Source organism: Colletotrichum navitas, assembly GCF_030913465.1.
Source record: "Colletotrichum navitas strain CBS 125086 chromosome Unknown LY79scaffold_76, whole genome shotgun sequence".
In the NCBI taxonomy this organism is placed as follows: domain Eukaryota; kingdom Fungi; phylum Ascomycota; class Sordariomycetes; order Glomerellales; family Glomerellaceae; genus Colletotrichum; species Colletotrichum navitas.
The window spans coordinates 68,947-96,168 of record NW_026850622.1 but is presented as its reverse complement, the minus strand read 5'-3'; the positions used below and the strand labels follow the sequence as shown (position 1 = coordinate 96,168).

Sequence of the window (27,222 nt, the reverse complement as noted above, 5' to 3'; positions counted from 1 at the left end):
AAGGCCCCCGAGTAAGGGAGCTGGTTTCCGGAACCGAGGCTCTTTTCCCCTCCCCGGCGCATGTCTTTCGGCGCGGAGAGAAAGCCTCGCGTTTCCGTCCCTGTACTCTCCGAGGGCGCCAAGGGAGTTGTGATTGGACAAAGGCAGACAGGCGGCTCGGCACGAGAGTCATGTCCTCGGGCGTGTCCCGCACACGAGGGGGGAGAAAGACGGGGGGCCCCTCATCACGTATTGCCGGCTTGATAAGGCCTCAAAGGATGCGGTTGGTTCCGCGCCACGAGATCGGGGTCGTTCGGCCCTGCGCCGCGTCGTTCCCCGTGATGTGCCTGTCCCGGCGCGCTGGCTCAGCTGCCGCATTCGGCGCTCCAAGGCTGGCGGCCAGTAGTTAGCGTTTGGAGGGGAAGAACGATTACATCCTAGTTCTGATACGGAAGCTTCCATAGACATCTAAAAGGGGGGCGGGGGGCATCTGCGAGAGATGTCTCCGGGTCGATTTTGTGAATACGCGTCTTCGACTCATTTATATTTGAAGCTCGAGACCACAGTAAACTCGGTGAGGCGAGAGCCTAGCAACGGGACGAGGTTCCGTAAGAAACGCCCGAGTTGGGAGGTTGCGTCACATCGGCCCCGGGCTGGCAAGGCTAGACGTTGAATACTAATTAGGTACAACAATACCTACAAGGAGGCCTTCGTTCATTGGCCTCACCTTTCACTCATGCATGTCAGTTAAAAGTTGGGATGGTGAAGATTGACGTGCGCGCGTGGGGTGTGTGCGGCGAGCGGACGGACGGCATCCTCGCATTGGCCGCCACAGAAAAGAAGGTTGCCTACCTTGGGATTAGAGCTGCCCAGACACGCCAAGGGTCCAATTAGTGTACTGCGGTGTCAATTTGAAGAACCAATCACAGTACACACATTTCGCTGAGCCTACGAGGGTTGGCCCTGATTCAACTGTCGGAGGTGAAATTCTTGGATTTATTGAAGCTAACTACTGCAAGAACATTTGCCAAGGTGGTTTTGATTCATCAGGAATAAAAGTTGGGGGATTAAAGGCAATTAGATACCGTCATAGTCTTAAACATACTAAAACTACACTAACTAGGGATTAGATAACGTTCTTTTTAAACTTGCTTGGCCCCTTACAAGAAATCAAAGTGCTTAGACTCTAGGGGGAGTTTGGTCACAAAGTCGAAACTGGAGAAATCAACAGAAGGGCACCACTAGGGCTAAAACACGCAGTAACTCTACTCCTAAAAGAAGTCTGAAGGGGTTAGTGGTTGTACTTGGTTTTGGCCGAACTAAGTGCCAATCCCCTCCAAATTATAGGGAACTCCTAAAGTGTTAGCTTCAAAGACTAGTAGCTAGGTGATATACCTTAGGTACTAGAAAAACTCGAATGTCGTAACAATAGACAATCCGCAAACAAGCTCCTAAGGCCTTTTGGGTTACAGAGATGGTTCAGAGACTTCTGGAGGTGGGTTTGGGTATGCTCCTAGGCCGAGGATAAAGTCTGTTCTGCCTGCGAAAGCAGATAGAGCCCTTAAACGGAAACCTGCGGCTTAATTTGACTCAAAAAGGGGAAACTCATTAGGTCCAGGTGCAACGAGGATCGAGACCTCTTTCTTGATTCTGTGGGTGGTGGTGCATGGCCGTTTTGCTGAGGGCACAAAGCTGAAGGCGAGGTTGCAAGAATAGTAATAATGAACACAATTATATATCGGGAAGGTCAGTGATTAGATAAGTCTTCCAAACTTCTGCACTATTTCATAACATTGAGAAGTATGTCAAGTGAGCTACGGATATGTGAGAGAGGCAAAGGAGAAAATACAGAGAGGGCTGAGGATTCAAACTCGCGAGAGTCTCAGGCATAAACCGCAGACCCACAATGCAACGTGGTGAATGTGTGTCTGGGTTGGTCATTTCTATCGAGTATGATATGGGGGGCATGTTTTGATCCGCTACCGTCAGTCTCGCTCCATGTGTAGTTTGGAGCCAGCCATTCACGGCTTTATTACACCCGACCACGGTCCACCAGGTTCAACAGCCAATAGGCAAGATAGTGTATTCCGGTTAAGCTAGAGTGAAGAAGGCATAAATAACTAAACCGTATCTCTAAAGAAGAGAAGATGAGATGAGCAAAGAGAAGAGGAGAAAATTGCCGCCTGGCCGAACCGTAAGATCGCAACTTGGTATGGTGTTTGCAACAGGCTTGTGGCAACCCAGTCCTTCTTCAAGGAGGACCGGGCCAAGCATCGCTATCAGAAGGATACTCCTAATGCGACGCCTTGACTTTTCCAATCCAATTCCCAATCTTCTTGCCAACCGCAGGACCGACGACGTTTGTGAAAACCCATTGCGCAAGTTCAACGGCTACTTGCGTGTCAGCGGCGAATGCCTGTAATAGCTTCCTTGAGACTTACTGCTCGTCGGTTTCTTGATACTGACGTAGACTTTGATCCAGGCCGCACTCGGGCCATCGACGCGCCTATGCTCGACTTGTCAGATCCGACCAGAAGCATATCAAGTATCTCGTCACTTACTGCAGACCAACATAATTGGCGAAACGACTCATCTTGCAGGTACCCGACTGCACGAGGATCAGGAATCGCAACACACGAACCATCCGACGGACCACTCACCACTTCCCAGCCTCCAGGCTGTCTCCAATACCAAGAACGGTTGTATCCCTTGGTGGTGTCGGGACGCACGGACTCGAGAACTCCCTCCCTCAACCTGTCCAGCGCATAGCTGTCCTTGTAGATGCCCTCGGCGCGAACAGTGATGGTGGCATCGGCGGGGACAGAGCCTTGCGTGTGCTTGACCTTCCGGGACCAGCTGGACCCGCCGTCGCAGCCGTTACCGTCGCAGAGGGCTCTGATGCCTTCGTCCAGGGTCTTCCTGATGGAAGCGTCGCAGCCGTAGTCCATGTACGTCTTTCCGATCTTCATGGTTCCTCTCATCTCACCTCTCTTCTCGAGGGAGCTGTCGAAGCTGGTGTCGCCGAATTCCTCGAGGGTGATGTTGAACCACTCGCCCTCGACGACTTCTATCTCTCCCTGCTCAACGTCAAAGTCGGCCGGGACGGCCAGCGGGTCTTGGGCGACCGCCAAAGCAGCGCCGAGACAGAGAAATGGCACAACGAAACGCATATTGAAATTGAGTGGCTGGAAGTAAGTGGAGTGTCTTGGTGTTGTGTTTGTCTGGCATGAAGTTTTTTTGTTTTTTGAAAGAGATCAAACAGCCTGTATTTATACTTTTTATTGAAGCAATCGTGTTTCTGCTTCTCTCTGCTCATTCTGCCGCCGGCATAATCTCGCTCGTCCAATTGCCGCCGTTCTTCTGACACAACGTTCTCGACATATCACCAATCTCGGACGAGGGCTAGGATTGTCCAAGTCTAGAACCCTTCGATGCATCGAGTACTTCACACCGACATCCCAATCGTGTATCTAAGCGCGCAGGCGGCGGTATTGCGCCAAGGCTGACATGGTCGAGGTCGCATGGCACCGTTCGTGTCGTCCGAATCATATGCCTATTCGGGGGAAGCAGCGCGCACGCGGTCCACGTAAGCTCGAAATAAGACGGGTTCCTTACGTTAAAGCCAAGACTATAGTTCATTCTGTGTAGCTGGAATGGGCAACTAAAAGAGTGGGCTGTGGTACGAGAAAGACCGTGTCATGGTAAGCTTAGTTGCGATAGGCCAAGTACCTCATAAAGCCAAGAGAGATCCTCGTAAGGGGTAACAGACAGCCCTACGCAGGGGGCTCGTTTTCAAGCTCCCATTTGGTTCAAATCCATATCTAAGCTCATATCTAAGCTCAGATCTTGCCTAGATCGTACCGTAGATCTCAATTTGGTGGGAGGCTACATCTGTGAGAGCATACTTCAGCACATTTGTCTTTAAATGAACTTGCTTAGTAATACGATTACTTCGAGGCTACTGATATTGGTTTTATTCTGGTACGTTAAACGCTGGTTTTGTGTACTGAACGTACCCGTGGTATTACATCGAGACGGAGATCTGAGGCGCCCATAAAAGTAAGTCGAAGTCGAGAAGAAGAAAACATTTGTGATTGCTTGAAACATTATGTATAATAATTGAGTGAGATTTTTTTTGATTTTTTTTTTGATAAATCCCTTGCTTGTTGTACTAAAGCGGATATCATTGAGTAAGATCTGATGATGTAAAATTTATGCTTACTGAGGAATGACTTTCAGCATAGATGTCTCCTATAACAGTTGTTGACTATTATACTCTCAATTGTAGTGAAGAACCAAGGGAGAGATGACGGAGGTCGGAATTATAAACTTCGCTTATTCACCAATAAGGGCCATAAGTTCTCTATTGCGCAAGTTCACTTCTACCACCACGTCTTCCCTAATATATCCTTACATCGAGCGTGGACTAATGAACACTTATCCCAATACTAGCATCCGTCGCTTTTGAAGGAGCGGCCGCGACTCCGGGCTTTCAAGTAAGGGTCTCCCATCAGTATTGTTTCTCTATCGCTAGATTCATTATTTGCCCTATTCCTGTTTTGAATGTCTACATACAGTATAGCCATAGCGTTTGTAACAGAATCCTTCTGCTACTAAGCATATCCCGACTGATAGCATGAAATGGAGTATTGCTTCCGTGAGGTCTACAGAATGCGGTCAAACCCCAAGAGCCGTGTGCAAGATGAGATACAAGTGACGACACATTACGTCGAGGCTGTTGCATATCAAGCCGCATACATAGTTGTTTCGCCAACATTCCTCCAACGGGGAGATAACAACACTTGACGGTAGGCAAGCCTCCACACCCAAAACAAACCGATCTCCCGATTGCCGTCGCATGCGCTAAAATGACGAAGTAGGTCATACTCGGCATCTAGACCCCAACTATCAGTTCCCTGCGGTCGAGACGGCCGGCTTTAATACGCAAACATCACGCCCCTGAGGCTTCTTCGGCTGCCGATCAAACAAAGCACTTAATCTACGGACCGAGGTGCTCGACGGGAAGCCCCAGACCCTCGCAAAAGGCGTTTAGCCGCTGTGCGCCAAGACGTTCTACGACGCAACCGCACTCTGGTCTCAGCCGGTTGCAGTTTTCCCTATCGCTTCCGAAATCTGCATAGTGTATGCCCAGGGAATCCACCGGAACGCGCCGTCTGCCAAGCGATACAGTCCTACAGGCTAACGGCGATCCATTGAGATCCGGGAACTTAGAGTTGAGACATTCAGAGACTTCGCTGCATTTGTCTCGGATGAGGAAACAAGCGGGACCGGGCCGTCAGCGACGACGAAGATTGCTGCAAGTGAGATATGGCTCGGCAATATGTATAAGACCCAACGACACATCAACCCCCGAGGAGGTAAGAATATCAGTTCCAACCACTACCATTGCTTGAGCATCGAAGAAGTAAAGGGAACCACTGCTTCAACGGTTTGCATCTCTCGTCAAGCACCCTTGGCCTCTGTTCACACATCTTTGCCAACACCTCCTCATGTCAATCGTCCAAGATGCTCTCACGCAGCGTCATTGCGGCCCTGGCCTCGGTGCCGGCGACCGTCGTGCTGGCGGTGCCGCTCAACCTCGTGCTCGCCAGCAGCACGGCCATCACGTTCAAGCCCATCACGATCGCGCCGCCGGCAGTCAACATCCCGCAGATTGCGGTCTCAGTTCCCACCATTGCGGTGCCCAGCCTGGCGCTGCCGTCCCTCGCATCGTCGTCCACTTCGAGGGCCTCGTCTAGTTCGAGCCCATCGTCTAGTTCGAGATCCGCGGCTAGCCTGAGCTCCTCGGCGAATTCGAGATCCCCGACTGCGGTCTCCTCCGCCGCAACTCCTCCATTGGCACTACCGCCGCTCTTGGTCCCGTCTCTGGCAGTCCCGTCACTCTCGATTCCATCTCTCGGGCTGCCTGCTCTCTCGGTTCCGTCTGTGGCAGTCCCGTCTGTAGCAGTCCCGTCACTTTCACTGCCGTCATTGGCTGTTCCTTCGGTTGCAATCCCGTCACTCTCAATTCCTTCTATTGCAGCGCCATCTCTGGCAGTCCCGTCGCTCTCAGTCCCATCTGTTGCGCTGCCTGCTCTCTCGGTTCCTTCTGTAGCAGTCCCGTCTCTGGCAGTCCCATCACTTTCACTCCCGTCGTTGGCGGTTCCTTCGGTTGCAATTCCGTCACTCTCGGCCCCGTCCATTGGTCTGCCTGCTCTGTCGCTTCTGTCTCAAGCAGTGCCGTCTCTAGGTTTGCCGTCACTCTCGATCCCCTCGCTGGCCGGGCCGTCTTTGGCGGTGCCATCAGGCGCAGTGCCATCTATCGCCTTGCCATCTCTGGGAGTCCCGTCACTCTCGATCCCCTCCTTGGCGGTTCCCTCTCTCTCGATACCATCCATCGCAGTACCATCTCTCCAAGCCCCATCTCTGGCGGTGCCTTCTAACATACTTCAATCCATCTCGATTCCTTCACTTGCTGTTCCTTCAATCCCGTCTTTGGCATTGCCATCTCTTGCCCTTCCATCTCTCACGATACCGTCAGTAGCGGTCCCATCTATTGATCTTCCCCCTCTCTCTATCCCGTCGCTTGCAGTTCCCTCTCTTCCAAACCCGGCAGACCCCTCAATTGCGCTGCTGCCACCCACGATTCCATCATTGGCTGTGCCCAATCTCTCAGCCCCATCTCTAGCCGTACCGTCGTTGGCAATTCCCTCTCTTTCAGTCCCAGGTGTCCCCTCAATTGCACTTCCGGCGCTTTCTGTGCCGTCATTGGCAATCCCGTCTATTGACACTCCAGCCATTCCGTCCCTCTCGTTACCTTCTTTAGCGGTGCCGTCGATTACACTTCCGGATTTGTCAGTGCCATCTCTGACGCTGCCTTCAACCGGCGTTCCTTCGATTCCATCCCTTGCAGTGCCCTCTCTGGCGGTGCCGTCGATTGGACTTCCGGCGCTTTCGGTGCCATCTTTGGCGGTGCCGTCGATTACACTTCCGGATCTGTCAGTGCCATCTCTGACGCTGCCGTCGTTGGCAGTCCCGTCACTCTCAATCCCGGCGGTGCCTTCGATCGATGTTGCCTCGCTCCTATCGCTCTCTGTCCCGACTCTGGCTTTGCCCTCCCTTTCTCTTCCTGGGCTGGCACTTCCTTCTGATATTCTTCAACCCCCATCAGGGTCAGGTCCTTCGGACGGACTCCCTTCAAATGGACTCCCCCAGCTTGGGCTTCCTTCTATCGCGATCCCGTCACTCTCGATACCGCCACTCTCAATCCCATCTTTGGACATTCCGTCAATTACGCTGCCAGCTCTGTCGATCCCATCCCTAGAGGTCCCATCAATCAGTATTCCATCAATCCCGTCGCTGTCATTGCCAGCACTTTCGATTCCGTCCCTGGCTGTGCCGTCTCTTGCACTGCCAGATGTTTCGGTCCCGTCTGTGGCAGTTCCATCAGCAGATGTTCCCGCAATTCCTTCACTGTCGTTGCCAGCGTTGTCGATCCCGTCGGTAGGACTCCCTTCTCTATCGATCCCGGCACTCTCAATCCCATCTCTGGCTGTGCCGTCTATTACACTGCCAGATCTCTCAATTCCATCTGGAGCGATCCCATCACTCGACATTCCCGCGGTTCCTTCGCTGTCATTGCCAGCGCTGTCGATCCCATCTCTAGACGTACCATCTATCGCACTGCCGGCTCTCTCAATCCCGTCTGTAGCGGTCCCTTCGGTCGATGTTCCTGTTATCCCATCTCTGTCGATCCCGTCTCTAGACGTGCCGTCCATTACACTGCCAGATCTCTCGATCCCTTCGCTGTCGTTGCCGGCAGTCTCGATCCCAACCGTGGCAGTTCCCTCAATCGATAGCCCCTCGGTCCCATCTCTCGCGCTCCCGCCTAACATTCTCCAATCTATCCCAATACCGACTTCGGCGGTGCCGTCTCTTGATATTCCGTCACTCTCACTCCCGTCTTTGGCTGTGCCGTCGCTCGACGTGCCGTCCATTACACTGCCAGCTCTCTCGATCCCGTCGCTCACAGTCCCTTCGATTGACATCCCCTCACTTTCACTCCCGTCTCTGGCTGTGCCATCTATCACACTGCCAGATCTCTCACTCCCCTCATTCTCACTCCCGTCTTTGGCTGTGCCGTCGCTCGACGTGCCGTCCATTACACTGCCAGATCTCTCGATCCCTTCGCTGTCGTTGCCGGCAGTCTCGATCCCATCTGTGACAGTTCCCTCTGTTGATGGCCTCTCGGTCCCGCCCAACATTCTCCAATCCATCTCGATACCCACCCTGGCGGTGCCGTCTATTGATATTCCATCTCTGGCAGTCCCTTCGATCGACATCCCGTCACTCTCACTCCCGGCTCTTTCGATTCCAACACTCGCGGTCCCCTCAATCGACATTCCCGCGGTCCCATCCGTAGCAATTCCGTCAGTTGATGGCCTCTCAGCCCCGCCCAACATTCTTCAATCTATCCCGATACCTACCTTGGCGGTGCCGTCCATTGATATTCCATCTCTGGCGGTCCCATCGCTAGCAATTCCTTCGATCGATATCCCGTCTCTCTCACTCCCGATACCCACCTTGGCAGTCCCTTCGATTGACATTCCGTCACTCTCACTCCCGTCTCTGGCTGTGCCGTCGCTGGACTTGCCGTCTATCACACTGCCAGATCTCTCACTCCCATCGCTCTCACTCCCGGCCCTGTCGATTCCGTCCCTCGCGGTCCCCTCAGTCGACATTCCGGCAGTACCATCCCTGAATATTCCCACCATTACGCTCCCATCATTGGCAGTCCCCTCTGTTGATGTCCCGTCTCCCGCACTGCCGGATCTTTTGACTGCTTCTTTGGCAGTCCCTCCAGTTAATAATCCTGCGCTTCCATCCTTAGCAGTTCCGTCTCTAGCGATTCCGTCTGTTGGCATCCCGGACCTTTCAATACCATCCTTGGCAATTCCTTCTATCACCCTTCCATCTTTGGCAGTTCCCTCGGTCGACATTCCCGTGGTTCCATCTCTTTCACTTCCATCCTTGGCTGTGCCATCTTTGGCTATTCCGTCTATTGACCCTTCAGTCCTCCAAGCCCTCTCGATACTCTCTTTACAGGTCCCTTCTATTGCCCTCCCAACTCTGGCAGTTCCTTCGGATATCCCCGCAGTCCCGTCTCTTTCGCTCCCGTCCTTGGCAGTGCCATCTTTGGCGATTCCGTCTCTGGCGGTTCCCTCCAATATCCCCCAACCGCCAGCTGGCGGGCCTGGGGGGGCAGCGCCTTCAAACGGACTCCCCTCCCTCGGCCTCCCCTCTCTCGCCATTCCCTCTCCTTCGCTCCCGGCGGTCGCCATCCCATCAGTGGCTGTGCCGTCGTTTGCGCTCCCGTCTCTCGCGATCCCATCAGTACCTTCAGTTGCACTGCCGGCCCTCTCGGTCCCCTCTGTGGCAGTCCCATCTGTACCTTCAGTCGCGCTGCCAGATATTTCACTACCCTCCGTGGCGCTCCCCTCCGTGGCGCTTCCGTCTGTGGCGCTTCCGTCCGTACCCTCAGTCTCGCTGCCAGCCCTCTCGTTACCCTCCGTGGCAATCCCGTCCATTTCGATCCCGTCGATCGCCGTCCCCTCCCTCAATGTCCCATCACTTAACGTCCCTTCGATTGCGGTACCGTCAGGCACCATCCCGAGCAACGCTGCTTCACCTATCCTCCCGTCCGCGCCCGCCTCGCCAACCGCCGCTCCCCCCGGCACCGCGGCGCTCTTTGACATTCTCGGCCTCATCGGCACCACGCTGACGACGATCAACAACGAACTCAGTAATATCTTCCAGCCCAACGTCAACATCCTCGACAAGCCCGTCGCGGACCGCCTCAGCGAGCTGGTGAACAGCCTCGGCACCGCGGGCCCCCTCTACTCCACCATCAGCCTGGCCCTGGCCCAGGCGAAGAACCTCGGCACGACGCTCTCGCCCTCCGACTCGGAGGCCCTCGTCCGGAGCTTCAACAACGACGTCGTCCAGAGCTTCTCCCAGCTCCTGCAGGGGCTCGAAAGCAAGCGGGACCAGATCGCGCAGGTCTCCTCCGCCGCTCTCACCAACGGTGTCGAGGGCGCCACGACCATCGTCAGGGGAATCTTCAACAACCTGAACTTGGGTCTTGTGAGACAGATTGATCTCAACAACCTTATTATCGGTCTCCTGGACCCGGCCTACCGGCCACAGGGTGTTGAGGTGACCAACTCGCTGCAAATTCTCCTGAAGCTCAGCATCAACCTTTACCTCCCCGGAGAGTAGATTAATGAGAGTTTTTGAGGTTTTTTTATGAAGGGTTTTTCTTCTTTTCTTTTTCTCTCTTTCCCCTTCTTTCCCCCGTGGAGCTTTTTTGTCAAACGGCCAGAAATGTGGACAGGGCCAGGTGAGAAACAATAGCAGCTTTATCAGCCAACTATCTGATAATATTAAACTAATAATAATACATCACGTTCTTTCAACTAAAAGACCCTTGCAAATGCACCCTCATGACCTTGTGCCTCGGATTCATATCCTTTCCTACCGAATGGACAGAACATGGTGGTGTAAGGCATCTAACGGACACGCCATATGATTTGCCGTTTCCAAGAGACGGATAAGGGGGAATCGTATAACGGGGCAAGCAGCAAGCTGCTTTGGCTGTAGAATCTAATTCGCCGCTCATGACTCGGTTTCACCTGTCATCTCATCAACCCCACGCTGTGAGTGTTTGAGAGGCAAGTCAACCATGCATATCCAATAGTGTCTATTGATAGCATTCGAGGTTCAGGACTACCCATGCAGACGTCGGCCAGAAAGGGAGAGAGAAAGAGGGAGAGAGATCAGCGAGATTATGCCCCCAGATCAGTGGTGGGCCGTAACTGGTTCTGTGGATCACATCCGGCTTATCGGCATATTCTCTGAGACGCCAACGGCCCCATCGTCGAAAAGCGCTTGGGGGTCGAGCCCCCTAGTCCAAACCGCCAGCCAAACACCAAACCCCCCTTAGTCAGAAGCCGCCGGCCTTGCGAGGGAAATAAAGAAAGGCTCGACGGGAACGAAAGACGTCTAACTTTGGCTTGTGTTTCTTGGCCCGGGGCTCTTACGAAAGTGTGCTATGTGAGCGTACAGTTAGTTGGAGGGGGGAGCAGTCCGCCATAGGTCGGGTTGGTGTGCTAGTCTAAACCTTTTTTCCAACAACCTTTTCACCTCTTTTGCCGGGCACTTCAATGTGGATGACTGTGCACGATGAGACAGCCTTTTGCGGCTCACTCAGAGACGTGTTTCGAAGCCTCCCCTACCTACCCTAGTTGGAAATGCTGATGATAGATAATATGGCGTGAAACCCGCCGTTGGCGGGTATCGACAGGGATCATCGCGCGCCATTGTATGTAAGTAGACTTTCCGCTGGAGATGCCATCATGCACGATGTAACCGTAGGAGATGAACGGGTTCATCCACCTCGACGGCGCAGAATGTCTGGACCCCCCCCTTTCCAGTGTCTATGTATATGTATGTGCCGTGTGCCGTGCTGTGCCGAGAGACCGACAAAACCAAGACATTCCCCCCCCGGCTCCCCCCCCCGGACTTGGCTTTCCTCTGCAGGCTGGTTTCCTAGTTCTTCTATTCTTGTTGCTGTTTGTTTGAAGGTCGTCGAAAATTCTCTGATTTGCTCGCTGGTCGTGCTGTTGTGATATAGCTTCTCTCTACCTCGGGACTCGTTGTTTATCTCCTATATTTCCTCTTAGGGGTTTTCCCTCCACTTCCACGATGCCGCCCAAAAACCCCGACGCCCACTACGCGACCGTCTCGCGCACGGATAGCTACGACGACTCCTCGGCGACCGAGGTCGACGAGTCCCTCATGGGCGACGAAAAGCAGTGGCACTCGATCGACCTGAGCGGCGAGCAGAGCACAAGAGCCCGCTCGTGGAAGCGCGCCAAGGCCACCCTGCGGCGGCACCGGTGGCTCATCGACACGCTGCTGCTGCTCACAAACATCGGGCTCTCGCTGGGCCTGTCGCTGCTCATGTACTACCAGTTCGAGGACGCAAAGTTCCCCGCGAGCGTGCGGCAGATCGGCGGCGACTTCAGCGGCGCCGGACCGCAGTGTAAGTTGGACATCTTCGGCCCCCCGATCGAGGGTCCTTTGACAGGGTATGGAAAGCCCAAGGTTTCTCGCGCTAACGGCGATCATGACGCAGTCCCGGTCAAGATTCAAAAATTCGATGCCGACTACAAGGTCGTGCCGCCGAACGCCACGGATTTCCTCTCCAATTCCACGATGGAGCAGTGGCAATCTCTGTTTCCGGGTAAGCAAAGAAAACACCGCCTCCCCCGCAAACGTCGGGAGGACTTCTCCCGATGCCGTTTTGTTCCGCTTCGCTAACAAGCGTTTACCTTTCCAGCCGGAGCGGGCTGGAAGGCTAAGGACGACGAGCCGATTTTCGCCACCACAATGACGCACCAGCTCCATTGCCTAGTGCGTCTTTCTGCTTCCTTGATTATCCGTCTCTGCTGTTTGGGCTCTCGGAATCTGACATCCGGGCTTTTTAGTACATGATGGGGATGATCTACTCCGGCCTCACCACCAACAAGGTCGACATGTTCACGCCCGACTACAACATCCACTTCTTCCACTGCATAGACTACCTCCGACAGGCCGTCATGTGTTCCGCCGACCTGGCGCTCGAGCCGCACCTTATCACCGACCCCGACGACAACGGACCCGGCGACGGCAGCTGGAACGCCATGCATGGTGAGTTGCGCACATCCCCCTCCCAGGCAAGGTGCCTCGGCAATAGTGAAATGAGAGTGCTAACGCTTCTCGTGTAGTTTGCAAGGATTATGGCCAGGTGATCAAGTATCTAGACCGTGAGTCAAGACCCTTTGCGAGAGAGACCTTGCAACCCTCTTGGATGAGAAACTGACAGTTTGCAAGGCCAAATAGCGGAAGGGGTCCGCGTTGTTTTGCCCATTGTCGATTAGCGTATTTTTTTTCTTAGCGAAGGGGCTTTGGTCTATTTTTGGTTGTCTAGCGAATATATCACTTTGTAGATCTAACGTTGTATGAAACACCATCTTCAATCTTCGCCAAAACCTATCCCTGTTTCCAGCAACGGATCAACATTCGCGAATCGGACAAGTCATGGAAAGCCGCTGTTTACAACGGCAACTGACTACGACCAACAGCCAGGTCCCTTGTACCGCTGTGGCCCATGATGTCGCGTAATTCCAAGTGCGCCGTGCAAAGAGTGTGAGCCAGCAGCTCCTCGAAGGAGAACAGGCGCGTGGTAGTTGGGCATGATGGGAACAGATCGCATTAAGGGTCCCGTGGGCGTGGAGAGGTGGAGTTGCCTTTTGGGATGGCAGTACTTCACTGGGAGGGCCGTGTTACCCATGTTGATGAGGCCGGTGAATATTGAGCAACTGGGCACACGAGTACACTCGGACTGTGCGATTGCAAACACGACATTTTCCGATTCCCTCCCTAGGCCCGACTTCCCCATGTATATAGCAACTCGAAACAACAGTAGTGCGGTCTCGAACTGTGCTATGAAGCCCTTGCTAACCAGCATAGAGACTGTTGCTCCCTGCTCTTGCGTCGAAACTGACCTGAACGCTCCATGTTCTTAGGCATAGGGAGAACGCCCATGGGAAGGCCATTGTGAGGATGCCGAAGACCTAATATGATCCCGTTCCAGTTCAAACTTCTACCAGGCCTCCAGCTTCGTTTTCCCACGAACGTCTGCGCACGAGATAGACTCACGCTTGGTGCCCCTCCCTCTCCAACCCCAATGTGCACGGCAGGGGGTTATGAGAGTATATGGACAATGGCACGAGTTCGTGCCGGGGCTTATGTATCGTGGACCCTTATTTTGTGCGCGCATCATTGATGGTTTCACCGAGCTATGGATAATGTGTTGCGCCGTGGCGATTCTTAAAAAATTCCTTCGTCCACTAATAGACGCGCTTCACCCGGAAAGATGCGCCTCCCTTCTACCCTATTCCCCAGGTGACTACAGCTGGCGTTATAACCAAGCATACCATGTCTGTCTTGTTGAGGTTCCAGGAGAGCTTCCAACATTTATCACAGGAGAGGGAGGTTAGCGGACTGGGTTTTTCACCCAGTGGCATACGTTAAGCTTATTTGGTATTGTATGTATTCTGATAACAACCGATATTGATGGAGGCTATCTAGTCTAATTCCATCACATTCAGGCTTGGGGTTGACACCCTGATCTCTACGTTGTACGCTCACGTACATCGCCGCTTCAAGAGGAATGCTGCTGAGGTTGGCCTCTCCCTCATAGGACAGCGACCGCAGGCCCCTTTACTCCCTCTTGCGCTGACGGTGGTCGCTTTGGACGGGCGCATCATTCCCCGCACCAAGCTTGCCCGTTGCCGTGGCAAAGAAGCGATCCATCAATTGATGAGCGATTGCCGGGGTTTCGGTGATGGAGTTGTTGCTGATGTGCGAGGTCCCGTCGTAGTGCGAGCCTGACGAGACTCGGCTGCTCGTGGGTGTGTAAGCGTCGCTTCCTTCGCAGCGTGACGCCATGCTGGACGACGCGCTTCTCTATTCCGCGTTGCGTTCCGCATTGGGGGCGCCGCCACGCCAGAGGCCGTAGAAGCCGTCGCAGTTCTTCCACATTTTGATTGTGCCATCTTCGGAGCCGGTCGCGTAGAGCTTGCCGTCGGGGGAGAATGCGATGGACCAAATGGGGCCGTGGTGTCCCTTGTGGGTTTCTAGGTGCGTGTTAGCCAAAGTCCTGCACAAGCAAGCATGTCCACATCGACTGACCAATGTCACCACCGTCGTCCCAGCGGCAGACGCGCGCCCAAGTGCCGGGCTCTTCTCCCATGACGATCTTGCGACCCTTGAGATCCAGGCCAACACTGGCAACGCCATGCTTTAGCTCGATGCGCTTGAGCTCATCCGAGGCCTGGGGACCACCCCAAAAGTACACCCACTTGCCCGCAGCCACGGCGAGAACGGGAAGGCCACCGCCAATGTCGCCCGGCGAGGTGAACTCGGGCGCCAGGGAGACGAGCTCGCAAGACTTGATCTCGCCGTCGAGGACCTCCTGGCGGATGAGGTTACGGGTGGGGAGATCGAACCATCTCAGGGTGTTATCGGAGGCAGTGACGATCGTGTTAGGGTCCTTAGTCCAGGCGATGAACTTGATGGATCCGGTGTGAGTGCCTTCGCCAATCTCAAATCCGGCCGAGGCAGGGATGGTGATGGGAGTTCCGGCGGGAGAGTTCGGATCGGGGGCGAAGTCGCTAAGGTCGAAGACGCGCAGCTTCTTCTCCATACCTCCAGTAGCAATAAGTTCAGAGTTATCGGGCGGGTAGGCAACGGCGCGGACGATGTGGTTGTGCTGGAGGGTATAGAGGACCTCTCCGCTATGGGTGTCCCAGACTTTGCTACGGCGTGTCAACTGCTGTTGCGGGGGTAAGGTCTATCGTGAGCCAGGACTTACGCGGTGAAGTCGGCAGAGGCTGTGGCAGCGTTGGAGGCATCGGGACTCAATCTGGCCTGCCAGACAGCACCCTTGTGACCGATGAAGGTTCCGATCCTATGCATGTCGCGTCAGCAATGCGCCCACCCTCCCGTTCAGTCGAGCCGACAATGCGTACCAGTCGCCGGTGATGCCGTCGCGTAGCATAGGGTTTCCATCTGCGACAAGATTAGCAAAGCTCAGAGGGTAGGTAGCGCGGGTTCCTTCACGGCAAGCTTACCCTTGCAGGCCGAGATCATATAGTATTGCTCTCCCTTCTCGAGGCCGGAGAAGCAGATGTGAGGGACAGGTCGAGAGTGCCCGTGGCAGGTCAAGGGAACGTATTGACGCGAAGTCTCGACGGCAGGAGGAGCGGCCGAAGGAGCGGGAGACGCGGACGCCATGTTGTCGTCGGTTGCCGGTGTGGGCCGTTGAGGAAGAGGTTTAAGAGGATTGGTTCGGTTTCGCGACGATCGCAAGCGCAATGTGTGCGCAGTGGAGGGGTATCAAGCTGTTGGCGACGGCGGATGAGGGATAGCGTCCTCGATGGAGATGGAAGGAGCGAATAGGAATAAGGAGAAAATGTCAAAATACAGCCGTAACGTCGTGAAATGTTCGTGGAGGAGGGCGATGGGATCTTGAGAGATGGCGGGCTCCTCGTCGACGGCAACAACAGCAACAGCAGCAACAAGAGGGCGAAGCAAAGCAAACCACAATTAGAAGAGAAAAGAAAAAGAAGAAGAAAAAAAGGAAGAAAAAGAGAGGGAAAAAAGGGAGGATGGGGAAAGCCGCGGGAGGATGCGAGGCAACGAGAAAGCGGCGCAGAGGGAATAAGAGTGGGGGGTGGTTTTCCGACTCGAAGCGTGTGTATTCCGTAGGCACGAGTAGTTCGGTAGGTATTGAAGCCTAAGGAGGTTAAGTCAGTGGTCGTGTGGTTACTTTTTAACGTGTATCCGTACCTACAGAGGTAATCCCTGAAACGGGGATCCTGGTCCTGCCGTGAGGAAGCAGCAGAAATGACCCCGCGCTGCTGGTAGCAGTCGGTTGCGGTGATGCTTACCTAATCTCATCGTGGATTCGGTCCCTGAGCTGGAATATGGATAGTGAAATGTGGCTTGAACAAGAAAAGGGGACAAGGTGGGGTTAGTCGTCGGTTCGAGAAGAGGTGGAATGATTGGACAGGGTGGAGCCAGACCACGTGCTTTGATGAGCGATTCCGCAACTGTGGCTGGTGTCAGTTCCTGTTTCAGAAGGGAAGTCAATGGATGCAGGCAGGTGCCCAGGACTAGCTAGGTACACCACCTTGGGTAGGTAGGCACAGGTATCCGTATGTGGCTTTCTTACGTAAGCTATAGCCACACACGCCAGGAATGCAGCTGATTGCCCCGGGGACCACTTGCCCGTTGGCCCCTTCCATTGCTCACCGTCCAGAGGTGCAATGCCCGCCCGCCCCCGCCTGCTGCCCGCGGTGCCCCCCTTGTGGCGCAGTGGAGCTTCAGCGTTCCCGCATCAATCGTCATCGTCCAGCTACCTACCACCTAAACAATACCGGCCGTCTCCTCTGTGGATTACTTAGCAAATCGAGGCGTGAGCTGCTCTACACGTCGTATTTTCTCTCTCTCCCCATCTCGATACTTTTCTACCAGACCGATCCTTTTAACGGTCATGGCAGACTTCAAGCTATCCGCCCAGCTGGCTGGCCACGACTCAGATGTAAGTACACCAAGCTTCAGCGCTCCGTTTCACAGCTGATCCGTCATGTTCCCCCCTCAGGTCAAGGCAGTCAGCTTCCCGCATCCCCAGACAGTTCTGTCCGCCTCGCGAGATGGCAGTGTTCGAGTTTGGCGTCAAACCTCTGGCCCTCCCCCGACCTTTGAAGCTTCCGTCTTAAGTCAAACCTCGGAATTCGTCAACTCCGTGACATATCTCCCGCCTTCCGAACCATACCCGGATGGTCTAGTCGCCTCTGGCGGCAAAGACACCATCGTCGAAGTCAAGCAGCCCCAGGCTGCCCCGAGCGATAATGCCGAGCGTCTGTTGATCGGCCACTCCCAGAACGTCTGCAGCCTCGACGTCTCGCCCAAGGGCAGCTATATCGTGTCTGGCGGGTGGGATGCTCAGGCCATTGTCTGGAACATCAAGACGTGGGAGCCCGAAATCCGCCTCAGCGGTCATGACAAGAGCGTCTGGGCAGTGCTTGCGTTGGACGACGAGACGGTTCTTACGGGTTGTGCCGACACAAATATTCGCATCTACAAGCTAGCCTCTGCCGTCGCCGGTGACGCGGAGCCCCAGTCCACCATCTATACCCCCGAGGTTGTCCGCGCTCTCGCCAAGGTTCCCAAGGGCCACCCAAGTGGAGCTGATATCGCCAGCGCCAGCAACGACGGCATCATCCGCCTATGGAAGTTGAACGGACAGCAAGTTGGCGAGCTGATCGGCCACGAGAACTTCATCTACTCTCTGACAAGCTTGCCGTCGGGCGAGTTGGTCAGCTCCGGAGAAGACCGCACGGTGCGGATATGGAAGGGGAATGAGTGTGTCCAGACCATCACACACCCCGCCATCTCGGTGTGGTCAGTAGCGGCGAACCAGGAGACGGGGGACATTGTGACGGGTGCCAGTGACGGCGTTGCGCGCGTCTTTACACGCAGCTCCGAGCGAGCGGCGAGCGGCGAGGCCATTTCCGCCTTCGAGGAGTCAGTCAAGGCCTCAGCCATCCCACAGCAGCAATTACCCGACATCAACAAGGAGAAGCTGCCTGGTCCCGAATTTCTCCAGTCTCGGTCGGGAACCAAGGAGGGCCAGGTGCAGATGATCAATGAGGGCAACGGCCTCATCACCGCCCACCAATGGTCGCAGAGTACGTTAAACGCCATGACTGTCTGCCCAGTGTCGGGTTGCTAACTACGCGCAGGTCAGCAGCAGTGGATCAACATTGGCACTGTTGTCGACTCAGCCGGCAGCAGTGGGAAGAAGACGGAGTATCAAGGCAAGTCCTACGACTTTGTCTTCGACGTTGATATCGAAGACGGCAAGCCACCTCTGAAGCTGCCGTACAACCTGTCGCAGAACCCCTACGACGCCGCGACCAAGTTCCTAAACGACAATGAGCTGCCCCTGAGTTACCTGGATAACGTGGCAGGCTTCATCACCCAGAATACCCAAGGAGCTACTCTTGGGCAGCCTGCATCATCAGGACCTGACCCTTACGGCTCGGAGTCGAGATACCGCCCCTGTGAAGCCGAGCCCGCAGCCCGGAAGCTGTTGCCTCACACCGAGTACCTATTCATCACGGCGGGCAAGTACGATGCGATGGTCAACAAGATCCTCGCCGTCAACGCGAACATGATCTCCTCGGGTCGCAAAGATGCCGCTTTAAACCCCGCTGAGCAAAGCACCCTCAAGGCTGTCAAGCAGGCCATCGAATCTTCCAAGCCTGTCAGCCAAGAGGGCATTGACCTGGCAGTCAAGATTGTCTCGCACTGGCCTTACTCGGACCGTCTCGCCGGTCTAGATCTCCTGCGATGCGTCGCCCAGGCACCGCTCGCCGCCGACGTTGCGGCCCCCGGTGCGTCATTCCTCAAGATTGCGGCCATCAGCGCTTTGGGAGAGACGGACGGCGCCGCACCGAACGAGAACTCCGCCATGATGGCACTGCGCACATTTGCCAACATCTTCGGCTCGTCCAAGGGTCGAGCGCTGGCGGCCAAGGAGGCCGACCTCGTGGCGACGACCATCGAGCGGGTACTCGGCATCTCTGGCGGCGCACCGATCGGACAGTTCAACCGCAACGTGCTCATTGCCGTAGCCACCACTCTCATCAACTACGCCGTGCTCGCCTCCCAGGAGAAGACGGCACCAGAGTCGAAGCGTTTCATCGCGGCCCTCGGCAAGATCCTCTCCGCGCAGACCGACCCCGAGGTTCTCTACCGGGCGCTTTTCGCGTTGGGGACGTACGCCTCCAGCAACCGGGCTGAGGTGAAGTCGCAAGGAGGCGAGGGCTGGATCAAGACTGCAATCGACAAGGTGTCGGAGGCGCGGGTGAAGCACGTGGGCCAAGAGGCTCTCGAGCAACTGGGGTGAGACGGGGATGTGATGTGACGGGCGGTAGGGTAATGAAGCATGACTTATGGAGTCTCGGAAAGTGGCGGCCGTGTGACTGCCGCAGATGTCCGCGCTTGCTGACGCTGCGGCGAAACGGCCGGAAACGATGGCGGGGTGGGCCATGGCCACCGTCTTGTAGACTAGCCAGGAAGTAAGTGTCTCTGACGACGCAGCAGCTTGTTTCGACTGCATGCCGATAGCTAGCCATTTTAGACCACGATTAAAGCATACACCAAGAACAGCTTTGGAATCTGTGCCCATGGTCCCGTCTCCGCGGGATGCGAGTCATGTCTGTTGTCCATTCGTTTCCTGCAGCTTGAGCCATCGTCGTGCGTTGAGATAAGAAGTCTTCGCAATGGTCCAGCCGCCCGCGTATTGCGAGACCGCTACACCCAGTTTCTAGAAGGAGGCATCACCACTTTTCAGGAGGTCACCCGCGCGGGCCGTTGAACAACCAAAAGTTGATCATGATTTCTTTTCACCCACTCGCAAGGAGCGGCCACTAGGAGGACTGGGGCTCCTAAACCCAATCTCTCGGGAGGGGAAGGGGGGGGGGATCATCCATCCCCCCTCATTGTCAGGTCTCGGATGTAGATTCCGGCGACTGAGGAGGTTTGATATAACAGGAAAAAAGGAATAAGAAACGGGACAAGGTAATTGTCCGTACAGAGATAATAATAAAAAGAAAATAAAAAAACAGGGTTTGCCCTGCTTGGATAAACGCCGTTCTTGATGCCCACCAAGATATACAAGAGATATTTCCACCGAGGTATAATTTCCACCCAACCCACTGTAGAAAAAAAAAAAAAATCGCTGTGCCTCGCGCGTATGCGTCATTCTACGTCGAACCCCGATGACGAGTAGCGTGTGTGTGTGTATGTGTGTTGCACGGCACAGAAATCCGTGTGAGAGAACGACAAAGGACGACGCCGGCTACAGGACGGCCCACAGAGCGCCGACTAGGAGTGGCGCCCAGCCGGCGGTGGACCACGCGGATAGCGGCCCCGCAGCGGCCGACGTACCGGTGACGAAGTCGCCGCCCGACTCCTTGGTCGTGATGGTGTAGACGTCGGCGAAGCCGATGTCGGTTGAGTTATAACAGTTGGTCTCGTTGACTTTTCCGATCTTGGGGTCGCCCGGCTCGGCGAACTCGATGTCGACGCACTTTTTTTTTAATTACGTTAGTCGTCTCACTTCGTGGGCATGGCGCGTGCAACGGGAAGAAGGCAAGGGAAGGACGCAGAGGAAGGAGAATCAGGAGGGAGGGCATACCGAGAAGAGGGCGGCGCCGTGAGCAGCCAGCTCGACGATCTGGATGGTGGCGTGGTCGCCGGGCTTGACCGTAGTGTTGGCGGGCAGCGGAACCTGCGGCAGGCAGACGGTGCCCGGGTAGGGGTTCTTGCTGGGGCCGAGGATCTGGAAGACGGGGACCATGGGGAAGGACATGTTAATGGGCCCGCCGTCGGGGCCCTCAGTGCCGAAACCCATGTTGGCGTACATGAAGGCCTGGGCGTGGCCCTGGAACCAGCCGGGCTGGAAGGAGAGGGCGCCGCCGGTCGTGGGCCAGTAAGTGCGGTTCTTTGTGACGCCCATGCCGCCGCCTGGTTCTTGTCAGCAAAGTACACCACGAAGGGGGGAGACGAGGACGAGGGGATAAGAACAATGAGCTGGCGAGGTGGGAGGAAGCACGTACATGGGTAGGTCCATTGCATGCCGTAGGGGAAGGTCTCGTTGGTGATGAGGTTGTTGCCACGCCATCCCGGGTAGGAAATGACGATGTGTGCGGAGGCCGTCGCCGCGAGGATGAGGGCTGATAGTGTTGAGAAGAGCATCTTGGCGGTTGTGTGTGTGTGTGTGTATGCGTGTGAGCGATCTCTGGTGTCGAAAGTCGACTATGTGTGATTTCCGGCCAAGACCAAGGACCTTCTCGTTCCCGATTCTCTTCCTCACTGGGGGTTTTACACTTTTCGTCGCACAATTCCGTACTTGTCCGTCTTACTGGCGCTGTCTTCCGACCCCGCTTGCTTTTTACCCGTCGAGATAGGTGGTTGGTCGTGATACGTGCGTGCGTGATATCCCAGGATCCCAGCCTCTAAATCGTCGGTAGATGTCCCGTGAATTGTTCGTTATTGAGCACCGCAAACTTTCGATCTCGACGCGAGGAAAAATTAGAATATGTAAAGATTTCAGGGAACCAGAATGACAGTTGTACACGAGAGGGAAAAGAGAGGGAAGAAATGGGCACGGCGGACGGGGTGCTATTTGGCTGAATGGGGGGTGTGTGCTGCGTGGCGGTGGCCGCGCAGAAGGTGACCCGGCCGAACGATCCAGCCGCCGGGGGGCACCGAGCGAGCGCTCCCACTGCATTGTGCACTTGCAGCTGCCCAATGGATGATCGAGGTTCACTCTTTTCCCGCCTGGCACGGTGAGGTGAGGAGGTGAGGCCGGGGGGGTTAGCCGTGATGGTGGGTGAAGCAACACCAAATGGCGGACCGGGAGGAAGAGGCACACTCAACTTGCATAGGCATGGGCGGATGGGGATTCAACTGTCAACGCCCAGCCGCCCGCCTGTCGACCCCGTTCCCAAATCTCTCATTCCCTCCCCGAATGTGGCCAGTGGCCACAGAGCAAACAAAGCCGATGGTCTGCAGCAGGCTAGTTCCTGTAAAGTGGAAAGTGGGCGACTGCTCTACCGTCCAACTCCCCTCCCCTGGTGCTACTCTCGCCGCGCATGGGACGGCGCACCAATGGCGGGCGAGAGCGCCGGGCGAGGCGCTGCGGAATGGAAGTGGACAGGGGTCGTAGTCTTTGCGCGGGGTATTTTGGGGGCCACTCAAGGCCAATGAGATGCCGCATCACCTTGGTGGCAGATGGTATCTCGACCGTGACTGGTGGGAAGGGGAGGCAGCAGGCAGGGGTGTGACGGCGTGTAAGCGCCGGACCTTGTGCATTTGGGCTGCAGGATGCAACCTGCCACCGACAGATGATTGGGTCTAGCTGTGAGTCGCAAGCTCGCCGCTTGCCAACCAGATGGCGATCCCCGCGGTGTGGCAGGAGCTTGGGGAGTTTGCAGCAAGGCGTGAGGTGAGATGTGATCTTCTGCATCCGCTTGGCTGGCCTTTGCCCTGTTGCTCTGCTTGGGTGCCATGGACTCGGAGAGGGAAAAGCAAGGCCTGGGGATTGGGAAAAAGGGCGCATATCTCGGAGGCCTTTCCGAGAGGAACAAGCAATCCCTTGCCAATCTTTTAGTCAATGTCGAATTTTGTCGGTTCCCACCGTCGTGCAATTTCCTCTCGTGGTGATTCCACTTCGTTGCGCGTCGTGTACAGCGGGAAATAGTCTGATGGCACGGAGGCGTCGGCTGTTTCTCCTCGTCCCAAGTACTCTCTCACTGGAGATTGCCGGCAGAGGGACCAAAAGGACGCGTGATGAAATATCGAAGGACGGTAAGCTGACGGCGTGACGTCCACTCGGAAATGTCCGGCGAAAGAGAAAGCGCTTTCTAGAGGACGCTGATCGAAGGGCCAGGTAGGTCAGCAGAAACAGGAGAGGCTGCATTCCAGGTCGACATGTGCTCTCTTGCCACCCGCCAAAAGACGACGACTTTTGAGCCTCAATGGCGTCCCGATTGGATGGTTCTTTTGTCTCCCACGTTCAGAGCCCGAAAGGAATCGGGATCGAGGCCCCATCGTTGATGACCGACATGCAGCGAGCGACCGAATGGCTGGTTCATCGTGCAGCTTCACGTCGAGCAATGAACAAACACAAAAGGGTTACAAAGCAGGTGGAAGAAGAGGATATTTTGAGATGCAAGTCACCCAGTAGTCGAATCGAAGTTGTGGTGTCTGGAGCGTGACATCGATGCTTGCATTAGTGATTCTATTCCTGGCCCGAGTTGCTTGTGGTGGCGGAAGGAGCGAAGCTACCGCTGCGCGTACACGTTACCTGCCATCAGATTTTAGGCGTGCAACCCTCCTTCTTCCCGTCTCGACAGTGAGACCTGCCGTATTATGTAATCTCGACTGCGGTCAGCCTCTCACCGCCTTCCTCTATCACCATCACCCCACCAAGCAGGCGGTGGCCGAATTCTGCCGGCCCAAAAGTTCATCCCACCAAAGCCACATCCCACCACCTGCACCACGCCCCCAAATCGAGTTCATGCCCGCCATGGCCGCGGCCGAACAGCCCGAGAGCCAGAAGCCGAAGCAGGAAGAATGGATCCACGTCAGACCAAAGTCGCGCTTCCGGCGGAACGCCCCCCGGCCACCACCCAAGATCCCCGGGTCGGCCCTCTCGAAGCTGGCCGATGAACCCCGCGCCCTCAAGTCCGTCGCCGATATCACGGCCGAGTACGAGGCCTTCAAAACCCGCTGGCGCGACACCCCGTGCCACGTGGAGCTCAAAGAGCTGGTGAAGGCGAATGCCGAGGCGCACCGGACGGTGCGCAAGGCCGTTTGTCTCGGCGTCGGCACGTTCGACCCGGAGGACGGCGGCTGGGACGCCAAGAGGCGGAGCTATATTCAGCTCGATGGGTTCCTGACCATCGTGGAGGTCCTGTGTATGTTTAGATCTTATCGTAACGTCGATTTGCTTTCATTGCCGTGCCCCAGCTGACCGAATGCTCAGCCGCGTTGTACAAAGAGTCCATTCCGTGCTCTTTCCAGGAGCCCCGCTTCACTCCTAATGACGCTGAGTTCCTCACAAATCTGGGCCACAAAGTCGTCGAGTCGCCCACCGCCTTCGAGGCCGTGGACCAAGACACGCTGGTCTTTGCCGTGCACATGTATCGGCCCATATACGAAGCGACGTTGGAGAAGGCGTCGCCTGCCATGTTTGTCGGCACGGGCTGGGATGTGTGGGATGAGTATGTCTCCCCCGCTGCTGAATACTGGCTGAAAGGTCCTAACACAGAACAAGGTTTGCTACTATGAAGGAGGGCGACTTCAAGTGCATGAGCGACATGCACGACTCTCACAAGCATTTCCCCTTTCCCCAAGATGGGACCTACACCACATTCTCCAGCACGTGTCTCTACTGGCGGGCGAAGACGGAGTCTTCAACACACTCGAAAGATCAATCTGCCGAAGATACCTCAAAATTTGTTTCCCAGAAGCCCGACGAGAAGCCTGCCGAGGAATTCTCTGAGAAGGTGTCAGAGGACAAGCCCGAGTCAAAGTTGGAAGGGGCTCCCAGCTGAGTTGAAATATTCAGATCATAATACTATTTCGATGAATGATGCAAAAAACCCAAGCTTTAGGGTTGGACCAGACGCATGCGAATTCGTCTGCGTCATTATACGACGAGGGTTTGAACCAGAGCTTTCCATTAAGGCTCTTTAGTAACTATGAACGACGGTCACAACATACGTGGCGTCAGCGCCGGCGATGTTTGAAAGAATCCGACCTTTTGAGTCGATTTCATGATGTGTAATTATGGAACTCTCTGTCCGATGAGCACTGAAGCACGTCAGGCCAGCACTTTTTTATTCCCGCTTCTAAGCTCTCCATAGCGATGAAATCTATGCGATAGTCACACAAAATGGATCCCACTCCTCTACCGGTTTTCAACCCCCATGTGACACCTATCTTGTCCACCCAGACGTTATGGTAATGACGATGCGTATACAGACTGTATCTTGTAGCATGCGGCTTAACGGCGGTTTATGGCAGCGCCAGTCTCTCCTCCAGGTAAGCGGCTTGTCGCATTGTTGGGCGAATTCCAGTAATCTCAGACCGGGATAACAGGGAAGCGGTGTATTAGTGTACACGCCGGCCCCCAGCGACGATTCCTGTGTATCAACCTGATCAACGTTGTAGCGATATTTGAATAATCTTTCCGAGTTGCTTCCGATAAGCTGAATTGCCTCTACATTATGAGCTCGGGGGACGTCACGAAAGTGAGGGGTGGGTGACCTTCGCTGTCTCTCTAGTTCATGTCGATGGAAGCTCCTATCCCTAGCAGCAGCCTGACGCCAGCGTCGTTTCCTGAATGCAAAGCGTGCATTAACGGTGTTTGCCCGAGCTCATCTTCCAAGTCAAATTGTGCCCCTTTCTCGATCAGGAGCTTGGCAGCAGCCATGTTGCTCTTATACTTCAGGGCAAGCCACAACAGCATCCAGCCCTCTTAAGTTCTTGTAAAGATATTGATTCTATGTCTCGCTATAATAGGGTGTAGACTTATAGTAAGATAGCCTATTCCTCTTGTATTATCTCTCCCTCTTGCTAGATATAGCAATCTTGTATTTCTTATATAGTGAAAACGATTTTTATGAGAGCACTTAGCCTCTAGATTAGCTCCTATGTCTAGGAGTAGCTAATAAACAGCTTGGTGCCCCTAAAAGGAGGCGTTATGCAGTAGTGCTTGTTCATCCTTGTCTCTCGCCTGTACATGGGCTCCTCCTTCAACGAGTAGCCTGCAAACACCAGCATGTCCGGTTCTGCAAGCTGCATACAAAGGAGAGAAGCCGCCGTAGTGAAGTGATCATCGGGTAGTGTGTTTAGTCGGAGGCCGAACCCGGGCAAATCATAGAATATTATAGATCGCCGGACTTCCAGTGATTAACAAGACTTACCTTGATTCGGCCCTCATGTCGAGAGTCCAAATTAGTTGATCCGCCACCAAGTGAGGGAGATGATGCTATTGGTTCTATTTTCTTCAGGTTATGCAGTTTTGTTGACGACTTGATCAGAGAGTGAGGATGAGATTGGAGATGTCTTCAGTAACGGTGAGCGCTATTTATAAGGGCCTTGCGTAGAAACCCTTGATGATGCCTAACTAATGACATAATATGCCCCCCTTTCAGATCATTATATGCAGCCTAATTGGTCTATAAACACGTGGAGTACTAACATCAGGGGACACTAAGCGATATCTTTCCTCGGGTTTTATCATGCATCGCCAGTAATCAAGTTGTTACCGGTTCGCTGTACAGCCAAGGTCTGCGGCACAAACCAGAAACTTCTGCATCAAGAAGGAAAAGAAGAGAATGTTTTAAGAGCCTGTTGTTTGAAAAAGTACCCTTAGGAGTTGGCGATACTATGTCAATATACAGAGCATTTGTAGGCGTTGGCCAGAGAAACACGAGACACCAATCCGAGCACCAAATGGCTGGCTTGCTTATTGACTCTCATCCAACGTTTAGGTGAGCCCTTACAGGCCCCAAACCCATCTATCAACAGACCAAGGCCATACGATACCATTTTGCCGGGGCCGACCAGTACTTCATTGAGTCGGTGCATGATTCGAGGACCCATTAATACCGTGCTGGATCTCCATAGGCCATTTAGCTAGGGGGCATGAGATAGCACCGTAACGTGAGACTGTAACAGTTTACCTGATGATTTAGAATCAGGAGTAGTTGCAAAGGAGGCATAACCGTAATCTTGCTCTTCGGTTGCTTCAAGTTTTGATGACGCCCTGTGTGTGGCCTCGAATTGACCTTCGGTCACAGACTTTGAGCATGGTTCCAATGACATGGACGATCTTCAGAGTTTAGTGCATTGCCTTTGGCGTCCAGGGCATGATCAGAAGAGCTGTCGCGGTCCCCGAATATGACGCATTGTATTGATCGCAGAATCTCGCTTCTGTCACGCCAGAAGTTTTGGAAGAAAACGACAGTCACATAGTTGACGGATAATCTC

The 27,222-nt window shown here is 54.7% G+C and overlaps 11 protein-coding genes across 11 annotated transcripts; 4 read left to right on the top strand and 7 right to left on the bottom strand.

Moving 5' to 3' along the window:
• Positions 1-2,132: 2,132 nt before the first annotated feature.
• LY79DRAFT_367960 (uncharacterized protein) lies at positions 2,133-3,205 on the bottom strand. The gene is made up of 4 exons (XM_060552808.1): positions 2,640-3,205; positions 2,541-2,587; positions 2,421-2,485; positions 2,133-2,370 (listed from the first exon to the last, which is right to left on the bottom strand). The coding sequence occupies exons 1-4, from the start codon at positions 3,147-3,149 to the stop codon at positions 2,273-2,275; spliced, it is 720 nt and encodes a 239-aa protein (XP_060409920.1). The 5' UTR covers positions 3,150-3,205; the 3' UTR covers positions 2,133-2,272.
• Positions 3,206-4,434: 1,229 nt separating this feature from the next.
• Positions 4,435-4,871, bottom strand: LY79DRAFT_566124 (uncharacterized protein). The gene has a single exon (XM_060558791.1). It carries the CDS (start codon positions 4,862-4,864, stop codon positions 4,547-4,549), a length of 318 nt encoding a protein of 105 aa, XP_060409919.1. The 5' UTR covers positions 4,865-4,871; the 3' UTR covers positions 4,435-4,546.
• A 621-nt stretch (positions 4,872-5,492) lies between these two features.
• On the bottom strand, positions 5,493-8,243 carry LY79DRAFT_524023 (uncharacterized protein; the record flags this gene model as incomplete). The annotated part of the gene is made up of 6 exons (XM_060555588.1): positions 5,493-5,770; positions 5,846-6,058; positions 6,242-6,403; positions 6,515-7,039; positions 7,235-7,389; positions 8,026-8,243. The coding sequence occupies 6 exons, from the start codon at positions 8,241-8,243 to the stop codon at positions 5,493-5,495; spliced, it is 1,551 nt and encodes a 516-aa protein (XP_060409918.1).
• Positions 8,244-9,471: 1,228 nt separating this feature from the next.
• Positions 9,472-10,257, top strand: LY79DRAFT_524010 (uncharacterized protein; the record flags this gene model as incomplete). The annotated part of the gene is made up of 1 exon (XM_060555586.1): positions 9,472-10,257. A coding segment is annotated over one exon (786 nt), but the record flags the coding sequence as incomplete, so codon positions are not given.
• Positions 10,258-11,481: 1,224 nt separating this feature from the next.
• On the top strand, positions 11,482-13,055 carry LY79DRAFT_367920 (uncharacterized protein). The gene is made up of 6 exons (XM_060552807.1): positions 11,482-12,082; positions 12,176-12,283; positions 12,380-12,453; positions 12,528-12,729; positions 12,807-12,845; positions 12,913-13,055. The coding sequence occupies exons 1-6, from the start codon at positions 11,743-11,745 to the stop codon at positions 12,957-12,959; spliced, it is 810 nt and encodes a 269-aa protein (XP_060409916.1). The 5' UTR covers positions 11,482-11,742; the 3' UTR covers positions 12,960-13,055.
• A 1,260-nt stretch (positions 13,056-14,315) lies between these two features.
• On the bottom strand, positions 14,316-15,982 carry LY79DRAFT_367894 (WD repeat domain-containing protein). The gene is made up of 5 exons (XM_060552805.1): positions 15,717-15,982; positions 15,615-15,654; positions 15,458-15,553; positions 14,776-15,401; positions 14,316-14,720 (listed from the first exon to the last, which is right to left on the bottom strand). The coding sequence occupies exons 1-5, from the start codon at positions 15,877-15,879 to the stop codon at positions 14,551-14,553; spliced, it is 1,095 nt and encodes a 364-aa protein (XP_060409915.1). The 5' UTR covers positions 15,880-15,982; the 3' UTR covers positions 14,316-14,550.
• A 1,251-nt stretch (positions 15,983-17,233) lies between these two features.
• LY79DRAFT_582999 (WD40-repeat-containing domain protein) lies at positions 17,234-19,561 on the top strand (the record flags this gene model as incomplete). The annotated part of the gene is made up of 2 exons (XM_060560299.1): positions 17,234-18,338; positions 18,393-19,561. The coding sequence occupies 2 exons, from the start codon at positions 17,234-17,236 to the stop codon at positions 19,559-19,561; spliced, it is 2,274 nt and encodes a 757-aa protein (XP_060409914.1).
• Positions 19,562-20,515: 954 nt separating this feature from the next.
• On the bottom strand, positions 20,516-21,414 carry LY79DRAFT_523993 (uncharacterized protein; the record flags this gene model as incomplete). The annotated part of the gene is made up of 3 exons (XM_060555584.1): positions 20,516-20,746; positions 20,855-21,183; positions 21,276-21,414. 3 exons carry the CDS (start codon positions 21,412-21,414, stop codon positions 20,516-20,518), a joined length of 699 nt encoding a protein of 232 aa, XP_060409913.1.
• A 679-nt stretch (positions 21,415-22,093) lies between these two features.
• Positions 22,094-22,989, bottom strand: LY79DRAFT_367821 (uncharacterized protein). The gene has a single exon (XM_060552804.1). It carries the CDS (start codon positions 22,778-22,780, stop codon positions 22,238-22,240), a length of 543 nt encoding a protein of 180 aa, XP_060409912.1. The 5' UTR covers positions 22,781-22,989; the 3' UTR covers positions 22,094-22,237.
• Positions 22,990-23,581: 592 nt separating this feature from the next.
• LY79DRAFT_639771 (uncharacterized protein) lies at positions 23,582-25,141 on the top strand. Its single transcript, XM_060562325.1, has 3 exons — positions 23,582-24,140; positions 24,209-24,446; positions 24,500-25,141. The coding sequence occupies exons 1-3, from the start codon at positions 23,741-23,743 to the stop codon at positions 24,777-24,779; spliced, it is 918 nt and encodes a 305-aa protein (XP_060409911.1). The 5' UTR covers positions 23,582-23,740; the 3' UTR covers positions 24,780-25,141.
• A 187-nt stretch (positions 25,142-25,328) lies between these two features.
• Positions 25,329-25,844, bottom strand: LY79DRAFT_566103 (uncharacterized protein). Its single transcript, XM_060558790.1, has one exon. It carries the CDS (start codon positions 25,694-25,696, stop codon positions 25,508-25,510), a length of 189 nt encoding a protein of 62 aa, XP_060409910.1. The 5' UTR covers positions 25,697-25,844; the 3' UTR covers positions 25,329-25,507.
• Between the last annotated feature and the right edge of the window lie 1,378 nt (positions 25,845-27,222).

Excerpts from the sequence above, each read along its gene's own strand:
- LY79DRAFT_367960 (XM_060552808.1), bottom strand. The coding sequence starts at position 3,149 with ATGCGTTTCGTTGTGCCATTTCTCTGTCTCGGCGCTGCTTTGGCGGTC. Across the intron at positions 2,588-2,639 it reads AGCCTGGAGGCTGGGAAGTG|TCGGGTACCTGCAAGATGAG; the intron begins GTGAGTGGTCCG and ends ATCCTCGTGCAG. Across the intron at positions 2,371-2,420 it reads TATCAAGAAACCGACGAGCA|CCGTTGAACTTGCGCAATGG; the intron begins GTAAGTCTCAAG and ends ACACGCAAGTAG.
- LY79DRAFT_566124 (XM_060558791.1), bottom strand. The coding sequence starts at position 4,864 with ATGACCTACTTCGTCATTTTAGCGCATGCGACGGCAATCGGGAGATCG.
- LY79DRAFT_367920 (XM_060552807.1), top strand. The coding sequence starts at position 11,743 with ATGCCGCCCAAAAACCCCGACGCCCACTACGCGACCGTCTCGCGCACG. Across the intron at positions 12,284-12,379 it reads GTGGCAATCTCTGTTTCCGG|CCGGAGCGGGCTGGAAGGCT; the intron begins GTAAGCAAAGAA and ends TTACCTTTCCAG. Across the intron at positions 12,846-12,912 it reads GGTGATCAAGTATCTAGACC|GCCAAATAGCGGAAGGGGTC; the intron begins GTGAGTCAAGAC and ends ACAGTTTGCAAG.
- LY79DRAFT_367894 (XM_060552805.1), bottom strand. The coding sequence starts at position 15,879 with ATGGCGTCCGCGTCTCCCGCTCCTTCGGCCGCTCCTCCTGCCGTCGAG. Across the intron at positions 15,655-15,716 it reads TATGATCTCGGCCTGCAAGG|ATGGAAACCCTATGCTACGC; the intron begins GTAAGCTTGCCG and ends ATCTTGTCGCAG. Across the intron at positions 15,554-15,614 it reads GACGGCATCACCGGCGACTG|GATCGGAACCTTCATCGGTC; the intron begins GTACGCATTGTC and ends CGACATGCATAG.
- LY79DRAFT_367821 (XM_060552804.1), bottom strand. The coding sequence starts at position 22,780 with ATGCGCCCTTTTTCCCAATCCCCAGGCCTTGCTTTTCCCTCTCCGAGT.
- LY79DRAFT_639771 (XM_060562325.1), top strand. The coding sequence starts at position 23,741 with ATGCCCGCCATGGCCGCGGCCGAACAGCCCGAGAGCCAGAAGCCGAAG. Across the intron at positions 24,141-24,208 it reads GACCATCGTGGAGGTCCTGT|CCGCGTTGTACAAAGAGTCC; the intron begins GTATGTTTAGAT and ends CCGAATGCTCAG. Across the intron at positions 24,447-24,499 it reads GGCTGGGATGTGTGGGATGA|GTTTGCTACTATGAAGGAGG; the intron begins GTATGTCTCCCC and ends ACACAGAACAAG.
- LY79DRAFT_566103 (XM_060558790.1), bottom strand. The coding sequence starts at position 25,696 with ATGCTGTTGTGGCTTGCCCTGAAGTATAAGAGCAACATGGCTGCTGCC.